This window comes from Sapajus apella, unplaced genomic scaffold, assembly GCF_009761245.1.
Source record: "Sapajus apella isolate SASKATOON/1434 unplaced genomic scaffold, GSC_monkey_1.0 scaffold58, whole genome shotgun sequence".
In the NCBI taxonomy this organism is placed as follows: domain Eukaryota; kingdom Metazoa; phylum Chordata; class Mammalia; order Primates; family Cebidae; genus Sapajus; species Sapajus apella.
In genome coordinates, this window is record NW_022436998.1 from 6,662,005 (window position 1) to 6,685,642 (window position 23,638).

Here is a 23,638-nt window from a genome sequence, read left to right on the forward strand (position 1 = left end):
GTGTTTAAATGAACAGTCACTTCAAAAAGATCCCAAGGACTACACCGTCACTGCTTCAGTCAGAAGCAGGAGGAAGGGGGATCCTTCCTCTACTCAAATTGCCCTCCTACTCAAGAAAATATGGAAAGTTTGCTTCACATGATTCCTGTGATGAAAGTTAATGGATTAACCCCAAGGGCCCAACTTTGTATTGTACTGTGTAGATTTTATATTTGAACATTCAAACTGTGTTTTCTGGTTGATAAAAGCTAGACAAATCCTGGGCAGTACAGAGAAATCCTGTTAATATTTAGTATTAAAGCTATTTAAAAGTTTCTAATACTCAGTAGTGCAGTTCTTCAAAGATATATATGTATATATGTGTGCACCATAAATCAAAAAGATCTGACATGGTAACATGAGTGAACAGCTGGTCATGCCTGTAAAATAAAGCCAGTCATTCTGGGATTTTTCTCACATGTCCTCAGTCCAGAAATACTCATAGTGTCCACAAAAATATTTATTTTATGAGTTCAGTGAGAACCTTGGCTTGGAGGATGGGAGTAGACAATTGTAAAATAATCGAAACTATCCATTGATGCTTGAGATGAGGGCTTATGTCTTTGAGAAATGACAGGGCACCTGGCATCTTAGTCCATTTTCACATTGCTATAAAGACATACCCAAGGCTGGGTAATTTATAAAGAAAGGAGGTTTAATTTACTCCCAGTTCTGCATGGCTGGGGAGGCCTCAAGAAATTTACAATCATGGCAAAATGGGAAGAAGCGTGTCTTACATGGCAGCAGGCAAGAGAGAACAAGCAAAAGCAGGGAAAACTGCCTTGTAAAACCACTAGATCTCGTGAGAATTCACTCGCTATCATGAGAACAGCATGGGAGAAAACGTCCCCATGATCCAGTCACCTCCCACCTGGCCTTTCTTTTGACACATGGGGATTATGGAGATTACAATTTGAGATGAGATTTGGGTGGGGACGTAGAACCAAACTATGTCACCTGATTTCTCTACTTCTTGTAAAGTAGGTTAGTGGGGAAACAGGAGGGCTAGACAGGCTTCCTTTGAACAATCTCCTTTCTTTTCCAAAGTGCTTCTGTGACAGGCTGCTGGGAAGTCGCTCTCATCAAAGGATGGTCCCTACTTATGCTGCTAAATTGCTCAATGACAAATTAGTAGACAAAGCTAATGCACCCAAAAAATGAATGTAGTTATAGTAATGCTAACATCCAAATTCCTCTTTGTAAAACATAGGCCTGTCAACAACTCGATACTTCAATTCCTATTTCCACTCACATCCCTCAAGAACTTGATTTATACAGTATGACTACCATAAAATCATAACTCTATGTATTAATAGATGAGTGAAGTAATATCTTTCTTCCTTGCAAGCTACTATGGTAGAATAGTTTTTAAAAGTCCGTGCTAGGCAGAGGCAACCCCTTTCTCTCCCTTTCTGTTCTCAGTTTGTTAGGAAATGGCCTGAAATGCCAGCGTGATGGCAAGTTGGCATCCTCTGTGGAATGTGCAAATCATTCCTGCATTTGCCCATTACCCTAGCTCAGTATCTCTGGGCATTTCTGCAGTTGTTCTGAAGGCTTGGCGTGTTTATCTCCCACAGGCAGCTGAGCTGCCTCCCATTTCATGAGCAGAGCAGTGGAATGCAGTGGAAGAGACCCAGGCCTCCGGCCACCCAGATTAGAGAGTTTTGAGCTGAGGTCCCTATATGGTTGTGTTAGACTGAACGACAGGCTCAAGTCTGTCTTTGTTCCTTGTTTGGGAAGCAAGTGGGAGGAGAGCAGGCCAAGAGGCTATATAACCCTTCAGCATTCAGCTTCCCTGAACACCACCCAGCACAGAGAAGCCCAGCCAAGCACTGTCAGGGTAAGTGGCGCCAGGCCAGGGATGTGACTTATTGATTACAGTGGCTCTTTTAATTACCCAGTATAAGAAGACATCATCTTAGGGATTTGGCTGAGTTCATGCACTGATATTTCTGAATGAAGATTGTACTACTAAAATGATTATAGCTTTTGGCTTTAATGATCTAACATTAAAGACAAAGCTAATATGTAGTTTGGTTTGATGGAGGGGGTACAGAAGAGTAGGGAAATTTTATTAATGCATGTCACCTGTAAAATGTTCATACTAAACTAACAGCCCAGATCTTGCAGCACAATACAGGTATGCAGGCTAGCTGTGTGCAGTAAGTTATACATTCATTTATAATTTAGGCACTGGAAACTCTGAGATTTGTTTTTGGTTCTGATTTGGTATAGGAATCTTTTTCACTGGGCTGTATTTTTGGTGCAGCTAAGATGTCTAGAAGTGGATTTTAGAAGTGAACAGAGACAAGTTGCCTAGTCTTTGTGCTTGAATTTGTGCATTCACTTCTGGGTTTCCCTGGCTCTAACTAGTAGTGTCTTTTGCTGGAAATGTACATCTCTTTTTCGTTGGAAATGTGTATGTGTGACCTTACATATTCAGATCTGCAACACTGATCATTTGCAGCAGAGCACAGCAGGTGACCAATTGAATTTTTCTCTGCAAAGAAAGAGGGAGGGAACAGAGCTTGCATCTGACAGCTGTGTGTAACTCCCAGCACAATATCTGGTTTGGATTTCTCTCAGCTTAACGCTCCCCTCAGTCTGGTGAGGCAAGTGTGACTGTGGAGGCAGCTCTGCCACTCCAGGCTGAACTTCACTGTAAATCAAGGCTTGGTAGCTTCAGCCCAGACTGGAGTTTTCATGCTGAGGTTTTCCTAGCATTTTGTGATTCATGACTAAATATGGTTTGCATTTCAAGACCAGTGAGCTGGGAACTGTAATGTTCTTTCCCCTCCCACCAACGACTCATTTTTGGCACAAGATGCACTCTAGTCAGTTGGAGCAAACCCCCTGACCCGGGTGCAGTTCCAAATGCAGACACAGCGTGTTTTACCTAATTAGGAAATGCATTGCTCCAAATCCAGCTGCTCATTCAGGTTAGAGAAGAGCTGTAAACCACTGAGCTGACTCTTTCCAGGGACACAGTGACTTCTTCAGTAACAGTGCTCCTTTTGGAGATTATAACATTCTTCCTGGATTTTCTTTCCATTTTTCTTTTTTTTTTTTTTTTGCCAAGTAAAAAAAAAACACTTGCTGAACTTTGAGATTTATTTTTCTGCATTCTTGCTGATGCTGAGGGTCAGCCTACTTTTTCTGAATATCGTCAACCCTTCCTCCCAAGCCATCACTGCCCTACAAAATGGTTATTAAAAAATATCCCTGCATTCATTATAATCATACCTTCCCATTTTCAGAGACCATCTTTATTTGAAATGTTTTATTCTGTTTTCAGCCCTTACTTTTGGTTTAGAAAGTGCACTTAGCACATCCATAGAGTGCTTGCTTATCCCCTGGGGCCGGCTGCTTCTGACAGATAACCCAGGCTCTTAGGCTTCTTCCCTTTTGTCTCCTTTATAGTTCTCACCTCTCTTCTAAAGCTTCTTAATCTGCTATAAGGGAAGCCAAATCGCACAAATGCCAAACATAATTCAGCATCTGGAAAGGGAAAAGAAGGGTGGGAAAGGAAAGGGCAAACCATTTGCAAGTCCCATTTCCATTCTTGCAAGTGGAATCCACATGTTGAGTATTTTTATTCTAAGCCTGGAGCAGTGTGGAAAGAAAGCAAAGGTTAGAAACAAAAAGATCTGGAAAATGAAAATAATCACGCAGTGATAGTCATAATAATGATGATAAAATTAGAATGTATTAAGAACTTACAGCATCTCTGCAGCTGTAAATTAAACACTTTTAAAAATGCAATCTCCATAAGAACTCCTTGAGGTATGTCCTTAGATCACTACTGTTTTATGGTAAGGAAATTGTGGTTTAGAGATGTTAAATAAGTAAAATCACAGTTTGTAAGTGTTGGAGCCTGGACTCAAATCCAGGCAATCTTCTGACTTCAGAGCCTGAACTCATCATCACTGTGATCTGAAATTGCCATTGTCCTAAATGCATCAGTTCAAGGCTCTTGGACAAGTCACTTTATCTCCTTAAGCCTTGATTTCCTTGTCAGTTGAAGATAATGTTACATGCCTTGACTTTAAAACAAATCTCAGTTTAGTTTTACGTTTTTTGCAAAGGGTTATTTTACATGAAGTACTGCTAAGGAAGTTCTAGGCCTCTGGCAAGACACAGCTTTGATTCTGTGGGAATGTTTTGGCAGAACTCCAACTCTGTGATAGCTATTTTATTTCACTACTTCTCAGAAGTTTCCTTAAAAGAACTGCCTTTTAAAAAATATGGATTTGTATGTGCAATCAATTCACCCATTTAAAAGAAGACATTTTCTCCATTTGAAATCCTAATTGAGATCTCGATGCCAGGCAGAGAATTCTGGGTGTCCATCTCTTAATGGAACATTTCCACCTAATAATTGTGATTAGAAAAGTGGAAGAGATCTTGAACTGGAAGCCAAGGGGTAGCCAAAGGGTCCTGATATGTGGCTAAAGCGCAACCTCCAATGCCCTGTGTGCCCTTGAGCAATCACTTCTGTATTTTCTTATTTGTGAAAATGAGAGAGCATTGGATGAAAATGTCCTCTAATATGCCTTCCATTTCTCAAATTTGTAAGTTGATATTCTGCTCCAGCCTTTCTAATTTTATGAAAGCATCCAAGCATAAAGTGTGTTATTTAAAATTTCGTTACCAAAGAAATGCACATTGAGTTTAGAAAATGTTAAAAATATGACAGAACCAAGGGGAGATAAATAAAAACACCTACAAAACCTACCACTTGAAAATAGCCCCAGTTAACATCCTGGTAAATATGATTAATCTTTTTGCAGTACATAAAAATATATTTTAACGGGGTATACAATGTTACTTTCTCTAACCTATTACTCTTACATAGGAACTAGCTTTGCTTGTCGTTTTACTCAACCTTTTTAATGGCAGTAGTCTACCATATGATATATAATCCATCAGGCTCACCCTCACTTGTTGGACTTTTAGCTTAACAGTAACTTTTATAAACAGCGGATAATTGCAGCCCCTAAAATTTAAAGCATGTTCTCATAAAATTTTGACTTATTTCAAAGCTTCTCTGAAGTAAAATGAAAGTCCTCATGATTCAAAAAAGATTTTCTCTTTAAATATTTCCATTAAACACTTTACCATTTTAATATTTCTAAATTTTCACATGCTGCCTCTCCCTCAAAAGTCTAGCTTTGAAAAAAATTTCAAAAATAGAAAATGGGCTTATCTAGAAAAATGGGCATTTGGGTTGATACAGACAGGACAATCTTGATGCTTCTTTAACATAAGGTAGGCAACTTGTCTCTGCAAAGATCTGGTCTCAGAGTCTAGAATTCCCATCTGTGCTCTGCAGTTTGTTAATTCATTCACTGGCTCGGTCCAGCTCTAAAGTGCTCATGAGAACACATGATATGCCGGCCACTATACTAAAGTTATATAAACATGGAAGTCAGAGATTTGGAAGTCAGAGTTTCACCTTACTGAAAGCTTACAGTCTAACTGAAGTACTTCCAGATACATGCTATATTAGATAAGGGTCAGCAGGGAGCACTAGGAGAACAGAGGAAGGGCCCCAAACCCAGCCTTGGAGGTGGGAGTTGTCAGGTAAGTGCCACAAATGCCCAGTTACAGCAAAGACTGCTTCCTCCCTGTTTTCTGTAGAATCCTGTGAAGCAGCTCCAGCTATGTGTGAAGAAGAGGACAGCACTGCCTTGGTGTGTGACAATGGCTCTGGGCTCTGTAAGGCCGGCTTTGCTGGGGATGATGCCCCCAGGGCTGTTTTCCCTTCCATTGTGGGACGTCCCAGACATCAGGTAAGGAAAATTATGATTGGAACAGAACAGGGCTATAGATTAGGTTCCTCTGTGTCCATGTGTATCCACTGATTGTCTATCTCTTTCTGCCTAGGAGCTATGTAACCTTGTAAAAATATACCTCTGATGATTAAGGTCCAGAGTAAATGCCAATTTCACATACAATGTAGACAGATTATCTAATGGGTGTCTATTGGATACAAAGTCTGCCTCTTTTTCATGTGTCCTTTTTGTCTAAATATAGTCATCATCATCATCAAAATCATCTAATCACCATCAGAAATGCTTATACATTATCCTGATGTATACCAAAACTACTCTTTGGAAAGAAACTAAATAAAAGCCCAGGTCACTTAGCCATACAGAGCTTGATGTTAGATGAAAGCAAGCATTGATACCAAATGCAATTTTATATAATATTAGCTGTCAACAAAATATATTTGGGCAGGCACATGGTAATTTTACATATTATGTGTAAACAAAGTATTGGTGACAGTCATATGGTAAAACTCAGTAATTGCATCTCAGAAATTCTCCTCCACATCGGAAGTATATTTTGTGCATTGAGGCTATCTGATGGATGTTTATGCCTCTCAGCTTGGGATATATTCACAAGAATAAATAATATAAACCTCTCCCAATGAATGCAGTCTGTCTGAATTTGTTGATCTTTATGCAGTGGAGATTTTCTGCACAAGCCATTATTTTATGGATCCACAGTAGCCACGGCTGTTTTGTAGTTCTAAAACAGCTACTCCAGTGTGATTTAAAATCTAGTAACAATAATTTTTTAAAAGCTTCATCTTAATGATTTTTTAAAAATGCAGCTGACTAGCTTAAGCAAATGTCTTCACAGTTGATTGGTATGAATTTATCCATTAGAAATCAAGCCTCAAGTGGTTACTTGTAGATGCAATGCTTTCACTTGTAATAGAAAACAATACTCATATTCTTTTTGGTAGGTAATAACTTTAAAAGTACAGCTTAAAGGATTTATAAGATACAAAATGCCATTTAACGAATATGTAAAATTGTATACATTCTTTCAACAAATAATTATCGAGTGCCAAATATGTGCCATGCAATTTGCTATAGTGATGAAAAAGACAGACATGATCTCTGCCCTATAAAAGCTCATCAAGGAACATAAGAGATAAAAAATATAAACTTGACGTTCCCCCAACACCTCTTGTTATTTGGAGGCAATTCAGGTCTTTTTCTAATCAACCACAGAACATTGCTTAAGAGCATAGTGACAATGAGACTCAATATGTTTATAGTTACTAATAATCAGAAGAGGAACTTTCCATCTCAATGATTTAAACTTTGTGGCTTGACTGTAATCAATCCACAAGTTTTGGGAGATGCAAACTGATAATGTGTTGAACCTTTTTAGGGGGTGATGGTGGGAATGGGACAAAAAGACAGCTACGTGGGTGATGAAGCACAGAGCAAAAGAGGAATCCTGACCCTGAAGTACCCGATAGAACACGGCATCATCACCAACTGGGACGACATGGAAAAGGTATGGGAGGTTTGCTGCAGCTTCGGCCCTCAGGATGCATACTACTCCCTGTGTTCTCTGATACAAACCCCCACACTTCTGCTGGGGGAAATAACTGGCTCACATTGCTCAACTGTACTTTTACTTGTTAATGTTCATTCTGGGTTATTACCCATTGAAAAAAACAAATCCTGAAATGAATCTTTACAGAAAAAAAAAAAATCTCTTGCCAGGCATGCTTGCTTACATCTGTAATGTCAACACTTTGGGGGTCCATGGTGGGAGGATCACTTGGCCCAGGAGTTTGAGAACAGCCTGGGCAACATAGTAAGATCCTGTCTCTACAAAAAATAAACTAAATTAGCCAGGCACCTCTGTCCCAGCTACTTGGGACGTTGAGGTGGGAGGATCACCTGAGCCTGAGAGATTGAGCGTGCAGTAGCTGAGATCTTACTCCAGCCTAGGTGACCGAGTGAGACCCTATCTCAGAAAAAGAAGAAAAAGTCCTGCAGGGCACAGTGGCTCACACCTGTAATCCCAACACTTTGGATCACTTGTGGCCAGGAGTTCGAGACCAGTCTGGGCAACATAGCAAAACCCTGTCTCTCAAAAAAAAAAAAAGAAAATGTTTAATTAACAGTATGTGGTGGCATGCCACTGTAGTCCCAGCTACTCAGGAGGCTGAGGTGGTAGGATCATTTGAGCCCAGGAGTTTGAAGCTTCAGTGAGCTGATCATAAACTGCATTCCAGCCTGGGCAACTGAGTAAGACTCTGTCTCTAAAAAAAGAAAAACAATGCCTTTGCCTATTAGGGTTTATTAACTAATTAGAGGATGACAGTTCTGTAGATTAGAAGAGTAGCCCTTTGCCACTGCAGGGAATTAATCACCTGTTGCTCATGTCAACTCAGTTACCCTCCTAGGACAAGCAGTGCATGAGCAGCAGCTCAGAGAATAACCTTCCTTTCATTCTCATCAGGGACTGCATGGCTATCCCTTCCAGTGCAATACAGCTCATGAGGAGTTGAAATGCTGGGAATAGCCTTAATCAGCCTATTCTTGAAAGGTTTTCATTAACTTACACTAAACGTCTAAATTAAAAGTGTTTTAGTTTTCACTATAGTAAACAGGACTGTAGCATTGTAGATTTGGTACATTTCTGAATGCCTCTCCACATGCTGAAACACAACAGCCACTGTAAAAAGCTATACAATAAATATTTTAAAAATTATTTCTCTGTGTTGCATTAAATGAGGCTTTATCTCCCAGACACTTATAAAAGAGCTAATGAAAAGAAGAGCTAACTTCTAAGATTTTGACGTTTGGTCATTAAGCATTACAGATACAGTGATCAGAGAAAAAGAGAAAAAATAATGAGAAAGTGACATAAAAAATGTTAAATGAAATAAGATATATCAGAATCACAACATCTGGCCTTTTATTTATCTATTAGCTCACTGCTACACACACATACACACACACAAAAGAAAAATATATAATGTTACTAGAATTTATCAATAGTAATGCTTCAACCTCTATCTTTCTATAAAAATTACATATCAGTAGATTTGCTTAATTGAGGATTCTAGATTTGGTAAGATTTCCCAGTGTGCACAGAGAAAAAAATATTAAAATCAGTAGGAAAATACTCTTTTAGAATTTCTCCATGGAGCTGATAGCATCTTAGAATGTATCCTCCTAGGGAGAGAATATTGGAACAACAAAAAATTTCTTATTTCTAAAATTTAAATTCAAAGTACCTTCTGGTGGGGGTGAAGAGAAAGAGAGGGAGAAGGAGAAGGGGTGCTTGTTGTGACTGGCAGGATTTCTTAAGCATTCTGCTGCTTTGACTCCACCAAAGAAACAAAACTTTTAGAAGTTTCATTTCCTTTCTAGAAACCACAAATCCAAAACAAGAGAAACTGGAATAAGATAGTCTTTAAAGCTAATCTTGTTTTTGCTAATTTATAAGCTTTTACCAGCAGTTCTTGTTTTGCTCTGTTTTAGTTTTGGATGAATCTCATATTCCTGGCTTTGGTGGAGAATTTTCATGCTTTTAAAGATTAATTAATTTAGTCCTTTTTGCAATGGTTTCTTTTTGGCATCCAGGAATTAAAGAGAGTGCCCAACCATAAAGCAAATGTAATTATGTCCAAAGTACCTTCACATAGATACACTATACACAGGAATAGGTCTTTTGGAAACACCTAAGGCCAAATGTCTGACTGGGAGTGGAAGATCCAAAGTGTGCTGATAGAGGAAGCCTTTTTCATCTTGACTCTCATGGAGGCAAGAGGCAAGGAGCTCAGTTCTCTTCTCCATGTACATTGCAAAGGCCAACTTCTCTAGAAGCATTAAAAGTGGTGATTAGGTTTTCAAGTAAGCTTCATTTATTCATGTATGCATTCATTTGTCTTTTTATTTACAAAATTAAATCATTTTCCCATGAACATTAACTAAAATGGAAAGAGATAACAAAGAAAATAGAGTTGAATGATAATAACATTGATTCTTGGCCAGGCACTGGGCTAAACAATAACTTAAGGGTTACCTTATTTATTTGTACAAAGACCCAATGAGTTACACACTAAGTATTTTCATCTTCCTATTACCAATCATGAGACTGGAGCTGAGAAGGGTTAAAAACTTGCCTAAGCTCATACATCCATGAAATAGCCAAGTTGGGCCAAGATTTGTGCCCTTAACCACTGTACTATCTTGCCTCACAGATCTGGGTTAGGGATTCTGCTCACTAGATGTGAATCCTTCAAGAAGGTACTTACACACTTTGAGCTTCAGTCTCTGCATCTATAAAACCATGGACACATAATGAATACTTGTAGCATTTCCTTTGGTCTTGGTTTCTGGTAGCTTCTGGTCCCTTTTTGGGAAATGCAGGGCCTCACGATAGCACACCATTGTGATTCTCCTCTGTTCCCCAACTCACCAGATCTGGCACCACTCTTTCTACAATGAGCTTCGTGTTGCCCCTGAAGAGCATCCAACTCTGCTCACAGAGGCACCCCTGAACCCCAAGGCCAACCGGGAGAAAATGACCCAGGTAAGTATCTACCCCAGCACTCAACACTTTGGGATCTGGGGAATGTTCTGTTAGAAAGGAGCTATGCAGGGCAGCAGAGAGAAGGCCAGGGCCAGCAGTCCACCAACAGACTAACAACCTTCAGTGAACTCAGGGATTCCAAAGAACAGAAACAGCTTGATGGTACTTGCAGCCTTCTTGCAGGGACCAGCCCGTTGCCTCAAAAAGCAATAGGAAATTTAAAATATTTCATTGAAAAGGGGCTATGTTAAAGTTAAAATGTCTAAGGAGAAGTCACTTCAAAATGTAGCATCACATACAATAGGAATTTGGGTTCTGGAGTCAGGCATATCTAGGATATGTCTTATTAGTTGTGTGACCTTAAAGAACCCAGTTAATTTCCCAGAGCCTCAGTTTTCTTGTTTATAAGTTGGGAGTAATATTATCATTTTTCAAAGGATTGATATGAACATTAATGAGGTGAAATGACGGATGTGTCACATGGTGCCTAATAAACACCCAACAAATAATAATAATCATTGTCATTATTGTTATTTGTCTGAAGCTCAAAACCTTAGAATACAATCCCATCCAGTCCACCAGACAGAGGAGTTTTCTAGTTTGGATGAGCTATTAAATAACAGCATCTAATGTCAATTCTATACTTGCTATGGTCAAGTACTAGGCTCAGCATTTTACATTCACTGTCTCTTTAAGTTCTAGCAATGTGAAGCAGGATCTATGATTATACTGATTACATAAATGAAGAAATCAAGGCTCAGATACATTAAGTGATTCTTCCAGGGTCACACAGCTAGAACTGGCAGAGCCTGGGATTGATCCATGATCTTCCAGCATTGGAGAATCATAAATGTAAATAACTGCAAAGCCTTTCCCTCAGAGTAGCTCCTGGTGCTTGTACCAACACACTAGCACGTGTTCTCCACAGGGGAACATCTGTGTGCCTGAGAATCACTGCATGTAGCAAGAGATGTTGCTTCTGATGACTTATTGCTCCTGAGAATGGTGTGAGGGCAAAAAACAAAAAAAGATTGGAAATTATGCTTCGCTAGCAAATGATGTCAGACATTCTGGGTAATAGAGCAGGAAAGGTCTTACAGATGGAGAAATGAAGACCCCTGGACATCTCCTGATTCACAAACTTCTCACCAGTGACCTGGAGGGGCTTGAGTTCTAATCTTGTCCCTGGACTACATGAACTGGGGCATTGACTGTCTGTGTGGTCCTCTGTTACCAGTGGGCAGTTCCTGTCTTCCAGGATTCAAGGCCTCTCCCACTGCAGTCAGAATGGCCTCAGATTCTAGAGTCAGCACTGACCCACACTATATAAAAAAGTGGGACAGATTAAATGGAACCTCAGGCAAATCACAGAAATGGGGCTAATCCCAGTCAGTCTGAACTTCAGAGTTAAAAGATCTCTTTGTTTATAGCAGAGAAATCAAAACCTGGATGTTATCTTCTCTTTTTCTTCTGGCCTTGATATAGTTAACAAACCCTAGGTTGTCTACACTGGAAAAGCTGGAGAGCCCATTTAGTCCAAGCTCCTCCTCTGTGTACAGTTAAGAGACCTGGAATGATGCCACTATTAGTTAACTGTTACTTTGGTGACTATTAGTCAAAGCCAGGATCAGAGCCAGAAGCTAGACGTTCCTTTCCCTTGGCCAAGCCTGTGTGCACACTGCTTCTTCTGCTTCCCACCCTGCCAGGTCACTAATGTCATGGTTCCCCATTCACACCTTCATTTCTCTTCTTTACGTGACCAGGGATGTTCTGATCCTTCTTACTTTGGCCTCCTCTGCCCAGAATGGGTCAGGCCCCTCTGCATCCATCAACCAGGTGTACCCTCCTGACCATTCTTTGTCAGATGGGCACCTTCACTTACTCAGCTCTTTGGATTGCTTTGCAGATTATGTTTGAGACTTTCAATGTCCCAGCCATGTATGTGGCTATCCAGGCAGTGCTGTCCCTCTACGCCTCTGGACGTACAACCGGTAGGTGGCTGGGAGGGACGGGAAGCTTGTTGGAGTGCACCTCCAGATATGTGATTGCATGGTCATAAACACATGGGGGTGATGACTGGGCTGAGTTAGAATTGACCAGGCTGAAGCCAGCCCTAAAATATCTTGTGTTCAAAATAAGCCCTTAACCTCTTACTTCTTTTTTTTTTTTTTTTTTTTTTTTTGAGACAGAGTTTCACTCTTGTTACCCAGGCTGGAGTGCAATGGCACAATCTTGGCTCACTGCAACCTCCGCCTCCTGGGTTGAGGCAATTCTCCTGCCTCAGCCTCCTGAGTAGCTGGGATTACAGGCACGCACCACCATGCCCAGCTGATTTTTTGTATTTTTAGTAGAGACAGGGTTTCGCCATGTTGACCAGGATGGTCTCGATCTCTTGACCTTGTGATCCCACCCGCCTCGGCCTCCCAAAGTGCTGGGATTACAGGCGTGAGCCACCGCGCCCGGCCCAACCTCTTACTTCTAGCTGAACCTTTTCTACTGTTTTCCTCTTCCTGTTCTTCCCTTTTATTCATCTTCCCCGAGCCCTGTCCCACCTCGCCTCTCCCATCACATGCCCTCTTTTCTCTCTTCAATTAAGAGGTTCAGAAATTCCCCCTCCCTGAAGGCTTCCCTCTACTTGACCAGCAAGTAAGCACATGCCAGCTGCTGTAGTGACTCCTATAATACCCAATTGCCTCCCAGGCATCGTGCTGGACTCTGGAGATGGTGTCACCCACAATGTCCCCATCTATGAGGGCTATGCCTTGCCCCATGCCATCATGCGTCTGGATCTGGCTGGCCGAGATCTCACTGACTACCTCATGAAGATCCTGACTGAGCGTGGCTATTCCTTTGTTACTACCGGTGAGGCCTGTGGGAGACCCAGGGGAGAAGGGAGCAGTGTGTTGCTCAGGAACTTCCAGGACCATCCTCACTAAGCAAGGAGATGATGGGATGAAGATTTGCAAATGGCAAGGCCTGGCTCTAATGCACACAGCAAAACACATCTTTAATATTTCCTTGAGGAGAACAGTTACTGACACCTAGTGTTATGCATTGGTCAGTGTTGTATACTTGACCTTTTTTTAATCCCCTCCATTAACAAATAGAAGAAGATTGTGCAGAGACTGAAGATTGCATGGTATGGTGATTGGCAGGAGACACTGTGACAGGACCTGAGTCCTAACTCTGCTACTCAGTAGCTCTGTGAGCTTGGACAAGTTAACCGACCATAGTCTCTTTATTTGTAAAATGGGGATAATAATAGATCCTATATCACATGATTGTTATGAATATTAAATGAGAGAATGCATGTGGAATACTTGGCACAGAGTAAGCATTCAATAATTGTTAGCTATTAACAATGATACATATTAATAGCTAACACAGCGACACATGTGTATTCAGATTCTAAGACGGTACACCCAGTCCTCCCTCACTAGAGGAAAGTGTCAGGCATTGCCAGCAACACAGTATGTCCTCAGTGTTGGTGGCTTCAGATACCTGCCCTCCCCTCAGCAATTTGGTATTGTCCAAATGTGTAGGTTTCTGAACATGCCTGAGGCTTATTTTATGCTCCAAATTTGACGCTTATTTTAATCTCCAAGCTTGAGCCCTGCCACTGTTAAAGTCCCCACTTGCAATATGAAGTTGAATAATTGCATTTCTCCTGTGCTCCCTACATGAATCCCAAGATACCTCTAAAATGTTCGCAGAGCCTCAGCTATAAGTAAGAGCCTAGAACTTCAGAGAGCAGAAGTCTGAAAGGTCTCTGCCTGCCTACTTCCTCCTTATCTCTTTCAGTATGCACCACTAAAACCTTTTGACTAGCCTGGTCCTGAGCCCGCACCACCTTTTACTGGAGGGTGAGAAACGTGCCAGAGGTTGGAGCTGCTATCTACTACCCTAGGCAACATGATCTTGGGCTTTCTGAAAACTGTGAGGCCCCTGAGGAGCTGATTTAGCATAAGACTTCCTGGTTAACTGAAAATAAACTCTCTGTTATAAAATAACATATATAAAGAGGGTAGTTATCCTGCAAACAAACAAAAAAAAGTTATAGTACAAGAGGATTCCCTACTGTGTGCCTTTCTCTAGCTAGCTCATTTTATTCTTGATATGCATTCCCCAGACAATGCATACTGAAGGCCTACTATGTGTGAGACACTGTGCTAGGAACAGAGGTGGTTCCCTGGTGGCCCTACTACGTCATTATCATCATGGATTTTGGATTGCAGAATACTGAACTGACACATGTTTTGGAGGCCCAAGTCTTGAGGGTGAGACTGAAGTAGGGCAGATGGATCTTTCCACCTGTGCAGACCCTAATGTTTGCCACAATGTCTGTATCTGATTGACAGCTGAGCGTGAGATCGTTCGGGACATCAAGGAGAAACTGTGTTACGTAGCTCTGGACTTTGAAAATGAGATGGCCACTGCCGCATCCTCCTCCTCCCTTGAGAAGAGTTACGAGCTGCCTGATGGGCAAGTGATCACCATCGGAAATGAACGCTTCCGCTGCCCAGAGACCCTGTTCCAGCCGTCCTTCATCGGTAGGCAACAAATGTTCTTTTCCCGGGAAGAGGAGTCACTGTCCTCTCCCATATCAAGCCAGCCTCCAGCACATGGAGGCAAGTGACAGTTCCCCCAAGACCAAAACATTTCTAAACCAGAGAAAGGGAAAGTGCCACATTTTCAAGGTGAGAAGACATACAGAGGCCAGGAAAGAAGTTTTATTCCTAAGAAAACACTATGTCACAGTTAAGCCCAACGCATTCTTGGTGTATGATGAAATAATTAAATAATGCTTGTGCTTTGGAGACAGTGGAAAGAGTAGGGAGAATGTGCTGATGATGAGAATTTGGGAATGCTAGTGGAAGAGAAAAACAGAAGCACACCCAAAGTGAGTCTGCTCCTACATTCACATTGTCTTGGAGAGACAGGTTCGCATAGTTGTTTACAGAGGAAGACTCAGAGAGGGGTGAGGCTGGGTTTCAGTCTTAGTTGTCTTGATCTTGGGACAGTCACTTAGCCACCCCAACTGGTCTCCTCATGTATAAAGTGGAGACTATAATATTACATATGTCCTAGGATGGCTGTGAGAATTACACGAGATAGATATGGAGCACTTAGCCCACTGCCTGGCAAAAGCAAGCATTCAATAATGATCAGATATCACTAGTAATTAATAATCAGGTAGTGCTATTGTTAACAGTATCATTATGTCACAGCACTGCAGAAGATGAAGGGCCACCTAAGGTTTTTTTCAAAACACCTGTATCAGAAATTAACAAAAGTCCAGACCCCCCACCAAAAATAATATGTTAACAAGGTTGGAAAAAATGAGCCTTTGCCTAAATAGGATAAAATGTTTTCCTGATAATCCAGCCCCATTAGCTTTAGGGGTTGGGGCAGATGTAAGGCAGCTGTCAGAGACCTGGGAGAGCTCTGAAGAGTGGCTGCAACACTGTCTCAGTGTGGAAGCTTTGCAGGGAATCAGAAGGCTTCACTGCTTATTTAAACCACACAGAGTAAGTAGTGAGTCTATTAAAAAGTCAGTGAGGCCAGGCACGGTGGCTCACACCTGTGATCCCAGCACTTTGGGAGGCCACGGCAGGTGGATCAGCTGAGGCTGGGAGTTCAAGACAAGCCTGGCCAACATGGATAAACCCCGTCTCTACTGTAGGTACAAAAATTAGCCTGGTGTGGTGGCATGTGCCTGTAATCCCAGCTACCCAGGAGGCTGAGGCAGGAGAACTGCTGGAGCCTCATGGGCAGAGGCTGCAGTAAGCCGAGATTGCACCACTGCACTCCAGCCTGGGTGACAGAGCAAGACTCTGTCTCAAAAAAACAAAAAAACCTCAGTGATACCTGATACCCTGTTGTAGCCCACACCTCAGGACGCTATAGCAGGGCTCCCTCATTAGAAGAGAGTCAGGAAGACACAGAGCATAACAAGGCCCTTTAGTCTCTCAGACAGGTGGCTTCTAGATCACTATGTCTTCCCAGCCTCAGTCCACTGCAAGACTATCCAGATGCTCAAGTCTGGTCTTTCATGCCTAGCCTGGGTTCTACCCTCCACCTAAGGACCATGACCTGTGTCTCTTTCCAGGGATGGAGTCTGCAGGCATCCATGAAACCACCTACAACAGCATCATGAAGTGTGATATTGACATCAGGAAGGACCTCTACGCTAACAATGTCCTATCGGGAGGCACCACTATGTACCCTGGCATTGCCGACCGAATGCAGAAGGAGATCACAGCCCTAGCGCCCAGCACCATGAAGATCAAGGTACTGTTCAGTGACAGACCCAGTGGCAATGCTGCCAGCATGGTCAGCCCTATAACCACAGACAAGAACTCTTCAGAGACTGTATTTTGGTGAGATGCAATTGCAGGTTTTAGGGGTAGGTAGTAGACACAGATATTTTACAGGCTGTAAGTCAATCCAGTTCATAAGATAAATTGAGTGACTTTATACAAAATTTGATCTATATTTATCCTTGTCTATCAGCTACTTTCAGCAGCTGCAAACAAACAAAACGGAGATAATTCTTTGTAGGCAAACTTACCTGTGGCTGGTGACTTCACAAAGGCTATTATCACTCTCTGAAGCCAGAAGGCCACACTTGGGGCCCTCTGACTCATATCACAGGAAGTAGGAAGAGGGGCAAGGCTACTGTAGTTCACAGGTGTGGATATTTAAGCAAATTATCTCCTCTTTGCACTCCCTTCTATTTTTTAGAAGGGGTATGCAGCTAACATTAGAGAGTGTTCTGACTAAAACATGCACTTTCTCTCTCCATGATAGGCTCTGGGTAGTCCTGCCTTAAAAGACTTCAGGGTGAGAGAAGAGAGACTATTTTCCAACAGAGTTTGTGTTTCTCAGATGCTGTTCTGAACAGCTCTTACCCCCTCTGACTCTCACACCAGAGGGAGGCAAATGAAGCCAGCAGGTGGGCTCACTACAGAGTTAATCTGGTTGAGGGTTGATTTCAGAGAGAGGCTATTGGGAGAGTTGAGCAGTTCCCAATTCTCCAAACGTGGCTTCTTAAATAGAAATGAATGTGAACCTTTGGGCCCTGAGGTAGTAAGATTGTATAGAGAACAAGGAAAAACCAAGACAAGAAGACTATAACATCAGGCGAAAATGAAACTGGATAAGGGACCTATGGGAACTCCCACATAATTTGTAATAGGCTGTTCTTGTATTGCTATAAGGAAATACCTACGACTTGAGTAATTTACAAAGAAAAGAGATTTACTTGGCTCACAGTTCTGCAGGCTATACAGGAAGCATAGCTCTAGCATCAGCTTCTGGGGCGGCCTCAGTCTCAGAAAACTTAGAATCACGGTGGAAGGCGAAGCAAGAGCAGGCACCTCACATGGCAAATGCAGGAACAACAGAGACAGCAGGCCTGGGGATAAGGTGCCACATAGCTTGAAATGACTAGATCTCGTGTGAACTCAGAAGGAGAGCTCGTTTATCACCAAGGAGAGGGCGCTAAGCCATTTCATGAGAGATCCACCCCCGTGATCCAAACACCTCCCACCAGGCCCCACCTCCAACACTGAGGCTTACATCTCAACTGAGATTTGGAGGAGATACCCAAACTATATTAAATTCGTTGCAACTTTTTTGAAAATCTAGAATTGTCCCAGAATAAAAAGTTATTTTTAAACCAAAACAAAAAAACACCTGGGAGAACCCAGGTTTGAATATTGGATCTGACACTGATGTAACCAGTGTTACCTGGGCCAGTTACTTAAACTGTCTCAGCCTCTGTTTCTTCATATGTAATATGGTACTAATTTAAGACTTATTCTTCAAGATGTTTATGAGAATTAAATGAGATAATACATGTAAAACGCTTAGCATAGTGTTTGGCATATAGTTTAGTGCTCAGTAAATATCAGTACTTTGTCTTAAGAAGTAAATGCTCAAGCAGAGCTCAGAAGATAAAGATGAAACTGGTTCACCACAGTTTTCACTGTTCTCTATGTGTAAACCATTCATTCATTTAAGAAACACGAGCATGCCTTGCATGTTAGGCCTGTGTACTCAGGAAGGCCAACCAGTGCAGCTTAAGAGGCACCTATTGCAAGGGAATGTCCCCAACAGGGGATCCTGAGTCCCCCAGTGCTAAACAGAGCATCTGGATGAAATTTCAGAGAGTGGTAGTTCATTTTTCACCATGTGGAAAAATATTTGTATAGTTAAGTCCTAGCACAATTAAAACTTCTGTAGTCCCAGATACTTGCAAGGCGGAGGCAGGAGAATCACTTGAACCCAGGAAGCAGAGGTTGCAGTGAGCTGAGATTGCACCACTGCACTCCAGCCTGGCGACAGAGCGAGACTCTGTCTCAATAAAAAAAAACACACACACACAAAACAAAACAAAACAAAACGTTCTTTTTTGAATAGGCTAGGGCTTATTTCTACAGAAAGTGTGTGGTGTTGAACTCTGAGGCAGAGCTCATGGAAACCAGAAGCATTGCCAGTGCTCTTAAGTGGGGGCCATGGTTGGATTTGGGGCCAACTCTCAGTTTGCTCAATAATGTGGTCGAGGAGTTACAGATGAGAAAAACGAAAGTGCTTACTGAAGAATTTCTAAATCCCTAGCTCCCTCTGGCGGTCCTTCCAAGAACATGACACAATTAGGACACAATTGCCATCTAACAGACAAGCCCGGGTCCTTGCTGAACAAGAAACTACTGCCATGGTAGAACACCCAGGCTCTGTCCTACCGCACTAACAACTGCACTAATGATGACACTAATGACCCCTCTTTTTCATCTTGACTGACAGATCATTGCCCCTCCGGAGCGCAAATACTCTGTCTGGATCGGTGGCTCCATCCTGGCCTCTCTGTCCACCTTCCAGCAGATGTGGATCAGCAAACAGGAATATGATGAAGCTGGGCCTTCCATTGTCCACCGCAAATGCTTCTAAAACACTTCCCTGCTCCTCTCTGTCTCTAGCACACAACTGTGAATGTTCTGTGGAATCATGCCTTCAGTTCTTTTCCAAATCATTCCTAGACAATGCTCTGTCTGACTCGTTACCTATGTGTTTTTTAATAAATCTGAAATATGCTACTGGTAACTTCCAGTGTTGGCCTCCGATCAATACCAGACTAACAGCATTTGTTAGCTTGACCTCACTTATTACAGGATGGCTTCATCTAGTGGTCCAGCTGAACACATGACAATTAGGATGGATACGTTTCTCAGGCAAAGGGTAGAATCACATCGTTACCTAAGGTGGGGATCTGCACTTGGGTTCTGTAAAGAGGAAGAATTTGAGAATACATGGGATATTTTAAAAATAACATGGATTAAAGCGTATGGGATAATCCACAGCACTTCAGAAGTTGCAGAGTGATTATATTGCTTTCTATTGATAATCCCATTGCTGGTAACCTGATAGGTAAAAATAAAATAACAATTACACACACACATATAAAAATATATATATATATATACACACACACACACACATAAATATGTATATATTAGAGATACATATATATATATATATTAGAGATAAAGTCTCACTCTGGTTCCCAGGCTGGAGTGCAATGGTGTGATCATAGCTCACTGCAGCCTTGAACTTCTGGGCCCAGGTGATTCTCCCATCTTGGCCTCCCAGATGAGCCACTGTGCCTATATATCTTAAAAGTCATATCTTGTATATTAGAAGTCACACATATAGATACATTTCCCACATGTATAAACATATATACGTGTATGACTTTTAATGTACAAGATATAACTTTTAATGTATATACTATGTGTTAAACATATATATATATATACACACACACATACACATATAAATATAGAAACAGAAGGTGTAACTTTTATGTTTATTGAGAGAAACATGGATTTTTTTAAACATTCAGAAACACTGCCTTAAAATCCTACTACACATTTGACCATCTGTTTCCCTTCTCCTGATCTATCTGTCTTTGTAAAGGATACTATGGATACATTCATACCAGAAGGAATGAGAGAAATAACAATACTTTCCAAGGACTCTTAGCATCAATCATCAGGTGACGGGTTTTACGCATACCATCTCTCAGCTGTTCTTCAGCACTATCTGGGGAAGTATTATTATCAGCCCACTTTATAGATGAGGAGACAGAGGTTGCTCCAGAAATGCAATTAGATAGGAGAGCTACTAATTTCAGCTGTTCCTTTGCCCATCTGGCCTGAGAGGCACGAAGATATATATATAAATCATCCCTGCCTTTCAGGGTCTTCACCTCAGAGCACTCCCCACCCAGGTTGTTGACCATCCTCAGTGGCTCCAAGCTGGGAGCTGCTTGCCTCCAGTGCACACATGTCAGCAGTGTGTGTCAGCAGCCACTGGCTGTCCTGAGGAGTGAAGGTAGCTCTGTCTGTGACAGCATCTCACTGCAGAGACCTCTAGGCCCAGGACTGAGTGTCTGTTTCGTCCAAAAAACCTGAACTTCCCTAGTCTTCTCTGGCCCTGTAAGTTGCAGATAATCAGGATTAATACTACAAATAGTAAGAGCTGGCATGTACTGGTGCCCACCATGACCAGACCCTGTAACAAGCTCTTTATATTAGAATCTCATTTTCTCCAACAACAGCCCTATGAATTTGGTCTGCCTTAAAAAAAAAAAAAATAGAGATGGGGTCTTGCCATGTTGCCCAGGCTGATCTTGAACTCCTGGGCTCAAATGATCTTTCTGCTTTGACCTCCTAAAGTGCTGTGGTTACATGTGTGAAGCACAGCACCTGGCCATTACTGCCTTTTTACAGAGGAGTAACTGAGGCCAACAGCGACCCGATGTCATGCTGCTGGCAGAAGTATTGGTTTGCTCCTTTTTGTGCTTGGTTTCCAACTCATACTTTTAGCCATTAGGCCAGCATTTCCCAAAGAATAGGCTACACAGACCAACCTCATCGGGGGCTCATTTTAAGTGGGCAGAGTCCTGGGTCACATCTAATGCCCTCTGAGCTAGAATATCTGGTACTGAGGCTAGAAACTTGAACTTTAATCAGATTTCCCTGGCGATTCTCATGCACATCAACATTTGAGAACCACTGGAATATGATCGAGGGAAATCTTCCAGCTAGCAAATTCATGCTTACCAGGCAGGGACACTTCACAGCCACTAGATTTAAACTTAAGGATTAGCGTCACTTTCATAATTCAGGCAGAAATCACCAACCATTGCTGTCATCTCTACAGGGTTTCCTGGGAGTAGAATTGGTCTGTTGCATTACTGTACTTTATATTTACCACCAGAGGGCATGAACTCTCTAGTAAAGACAGGTGCTTGGACCAGCCTCTCCAGCTGAAACAGCCGGCAAACCAGAACCACCCACTGAATGTGCATTAGTGAAACCTTTGGTCCTTGTGAGCCACTCAGCTGCAGTGCCTAAGCACCCTCCTCCCAGTCATCGGTCATTAAGTCATGCCCTGATTCCAGTGATGCCCAGTGACTTAAGGGTCTGGGCTTTGCACGGGTGGCTGAGTCCCCTTCATGAGCATCACACCAATCTCCAGAGGAGATAAAACCAGCAACATATAGGCTTGGCAGCCTTCTGTATCCTCTTCTCTCCTCTAAAAATAGCAAACCAGACTCTCAAAGGAAGGGAACAGCCTTCTATGACTACAAAATTTTCCCATGACACGCTATTGCAACTCTGGAAGACAACATGGGTTTCTAAAGACATTAATTCACATCATGCAGCTTTTGCTGTGAGCAGATGCGCAGGAAGAGGCATTATTTACCTAAAAATAATCCTCTGTTGTCAATGTGGTATCATTTCTGCAGCCAGGAAATTCTCTTTAGAAGAATTTCTAACAGAAGAGCCTGGAGAAGAACGTCTGATTGTAGTTCGGGAGGAGGCTGTCTGGACCAACACACACTCACAGTCCAACCAGAAACCATTGCTGCAGCTCAGCTCATTCAGAAAGAGACAGCCAGAAAAAGAGAGCGAGAGAGGGAGAGGGAGAGAGAGAGAGAGAGAGAATGGGGCAGCCTAAGATAGGGTTCTTCCTTATCAGAGTACGAAAATCAGATACTTAAGTAATGTTTATTCCTGGGAGAGCAGAGTCAACTTAAGTAATGTCTGAAGAGCACTATGAGCTAGGACAGAGAGCAGTGTCAAGGAAATAGAACTAGACAAGGTTCTGCCTAGATGGAACCTGCAGTTGAGTGAGGAAGCTGGGCATTAAATAAGCACTTGGACACATTGTAAGGGGTTCAAAAGAAGAATTATATGGGGTACTGGCTTTTATAGCCAAGGGGCTCAGGAGAGGCTGCCTCCCTGGAAAGATAGTGCTTAAGCAGAGGCTTAAAGAGTAAGAATTGAGTAGACCAAAATAAGGGCTGGGGGCCAGAGGGGGTTCAGGTTTGGGATGGGGATGTAGGAGATGCATGGGATGTGTTCCAAACAGAGGCCCAGAGATGTAAGAGTGCTGTGTGCCTGGGAAAAAGAGAACCCCAGAGAACTGGACCACACACGGAAGTGTGACCATGACTTCACCACAATTTCCCAGACTAAGATTCATAACATTTTTTCAATGAAATGTTCCTCTTGAAATCAGACAGCAATTTCAAGTAATGGAGGCAATGTTGAATGAGAAGTTTGGCATCTCTGGACCGTCTGCTTTTCCTGAGCATTTCACCTTTCAGGTTAAATTATTCATCTCCTATCTGGGAAATGAACATGCAAACATCACCACTTCTCACTCTAATTTATTCATGGAGGCCACAGCTCTTCCAGAATGTTCTCCATAGAGCAATTTCTAGCCTCTTCTGAGCTAAAGGGAATAGAAATGATTACTACTTGTCTGGGTTTGAAACAACACTGTCCTCAAGGAAAACCGATGATGGAACAGGCTTCCATATGGTGAAGTTAATGACAGTTTTCCCAAGGCCTAAATCTCAGGGGTCCTTAAGCAAATTTCCTTATCCTTGGAGAAATGTATGTGGTACTGCAGACACACCACGTCAAAAGCTGTTCTTTTCACACTCTTCTTAGATCTTGCCTTCTGTTTCTTCCCCTCCACATTTAGTTTTGAGCCTTAGTCCTCTGTCCTTTCATTGAATCAATTATTTTTCCTCCTTTTAGATCTTTCTGCATATGCTACAACCTGAAATTCCCTACAAAATGAACAAAAATTATGTACCTTCAGGTCTTCCTTTTTTAAAAAATGGCATCACCTACTTAGGCAAAAAGATATTAAACAGGTAAAT

At 42.0% G+C, this 23,638-nt stretch overlaps 1 protein-coding gene, 1 long non-coding RNA gene and 1 pseudogene across 2 annotated transcripts; 1 reads left to right on the top strand and 2 right to left on the bottom strand.

Annotated features, from left to right (window-relative positions):
- The first annotated feature begins 1,604 nt into the window (after positions 1-1,604).
- Positions 1,605-19,500, top strand: ACTA2 (actin alpha 2, smooth muscle). The gene is made up of 9 exons (XM_032245595.1): positions 1,605-1,879; positions 5,680-5,831; positions 7,228-7,356; positions 10,285-10,395; positions 12,302-12,386; positions 13,096-13,257; positions 14,754-14,945; positions 16,505-16,686; positions 19,204-19,500. The coding sequence occupies exons 2-9, from the start codon at positions 5,703-5,705 to the stop codon at positions 19,345-19,347; spliced, it is 1,134 nt and encodes a 377-aa protein (XP_032101486.1). The 5' UTR covers positions 1,605-1,879; positions 5,680-5,702; the 3' UTR covers positions 19,348-19,500.
- On the bottom strand, positions 8,750-13,096 carry LOC116528371. The gene is made up of 2 exons (XR_004259001.1): positions 12,872-13,096; positions 8,750-12,548 (listed from the first exon to the last, which is right to left on the bottom strand). It is a non-coding gene; the product is annotated as an uncharacterized LOC116528371 (long non-coding RNA).
- Positions 19,501-20,260: 760 nt separating the features above from the next.
- Positions 20,261-22,535, bottom strand: LOC116528370 (annotated as a pseudogene).
- Between the last annotated feature and the right edge of the window lie 1,103 nt (positions 22,536-23,638).

Bases quoted from the DNA above. Each gene is read 5' to 3' on its own strand.
- ACTA2 (XM_032245595.1), top strand. From the start codon at position 5,703: ATGTGTGAAGAAGAGGACAGCACTGCCTTGGTGTGTGACAATGGCTCT. The intron at 7,357-10,284 runs GTATGGGAGGTT...CCAACTCACCAG, and splicing joins ACTGGGACGACATGGAAAAG to ATCTGGCACCACTCTTTCTA. The intron at 16,687-19,203 runs GTACTGTTCAGT...CTTGACTGACAG, and splicing joins CCAGCACCATGAAGATCAAG to ATCATTGCCCCTCCGGAGCG.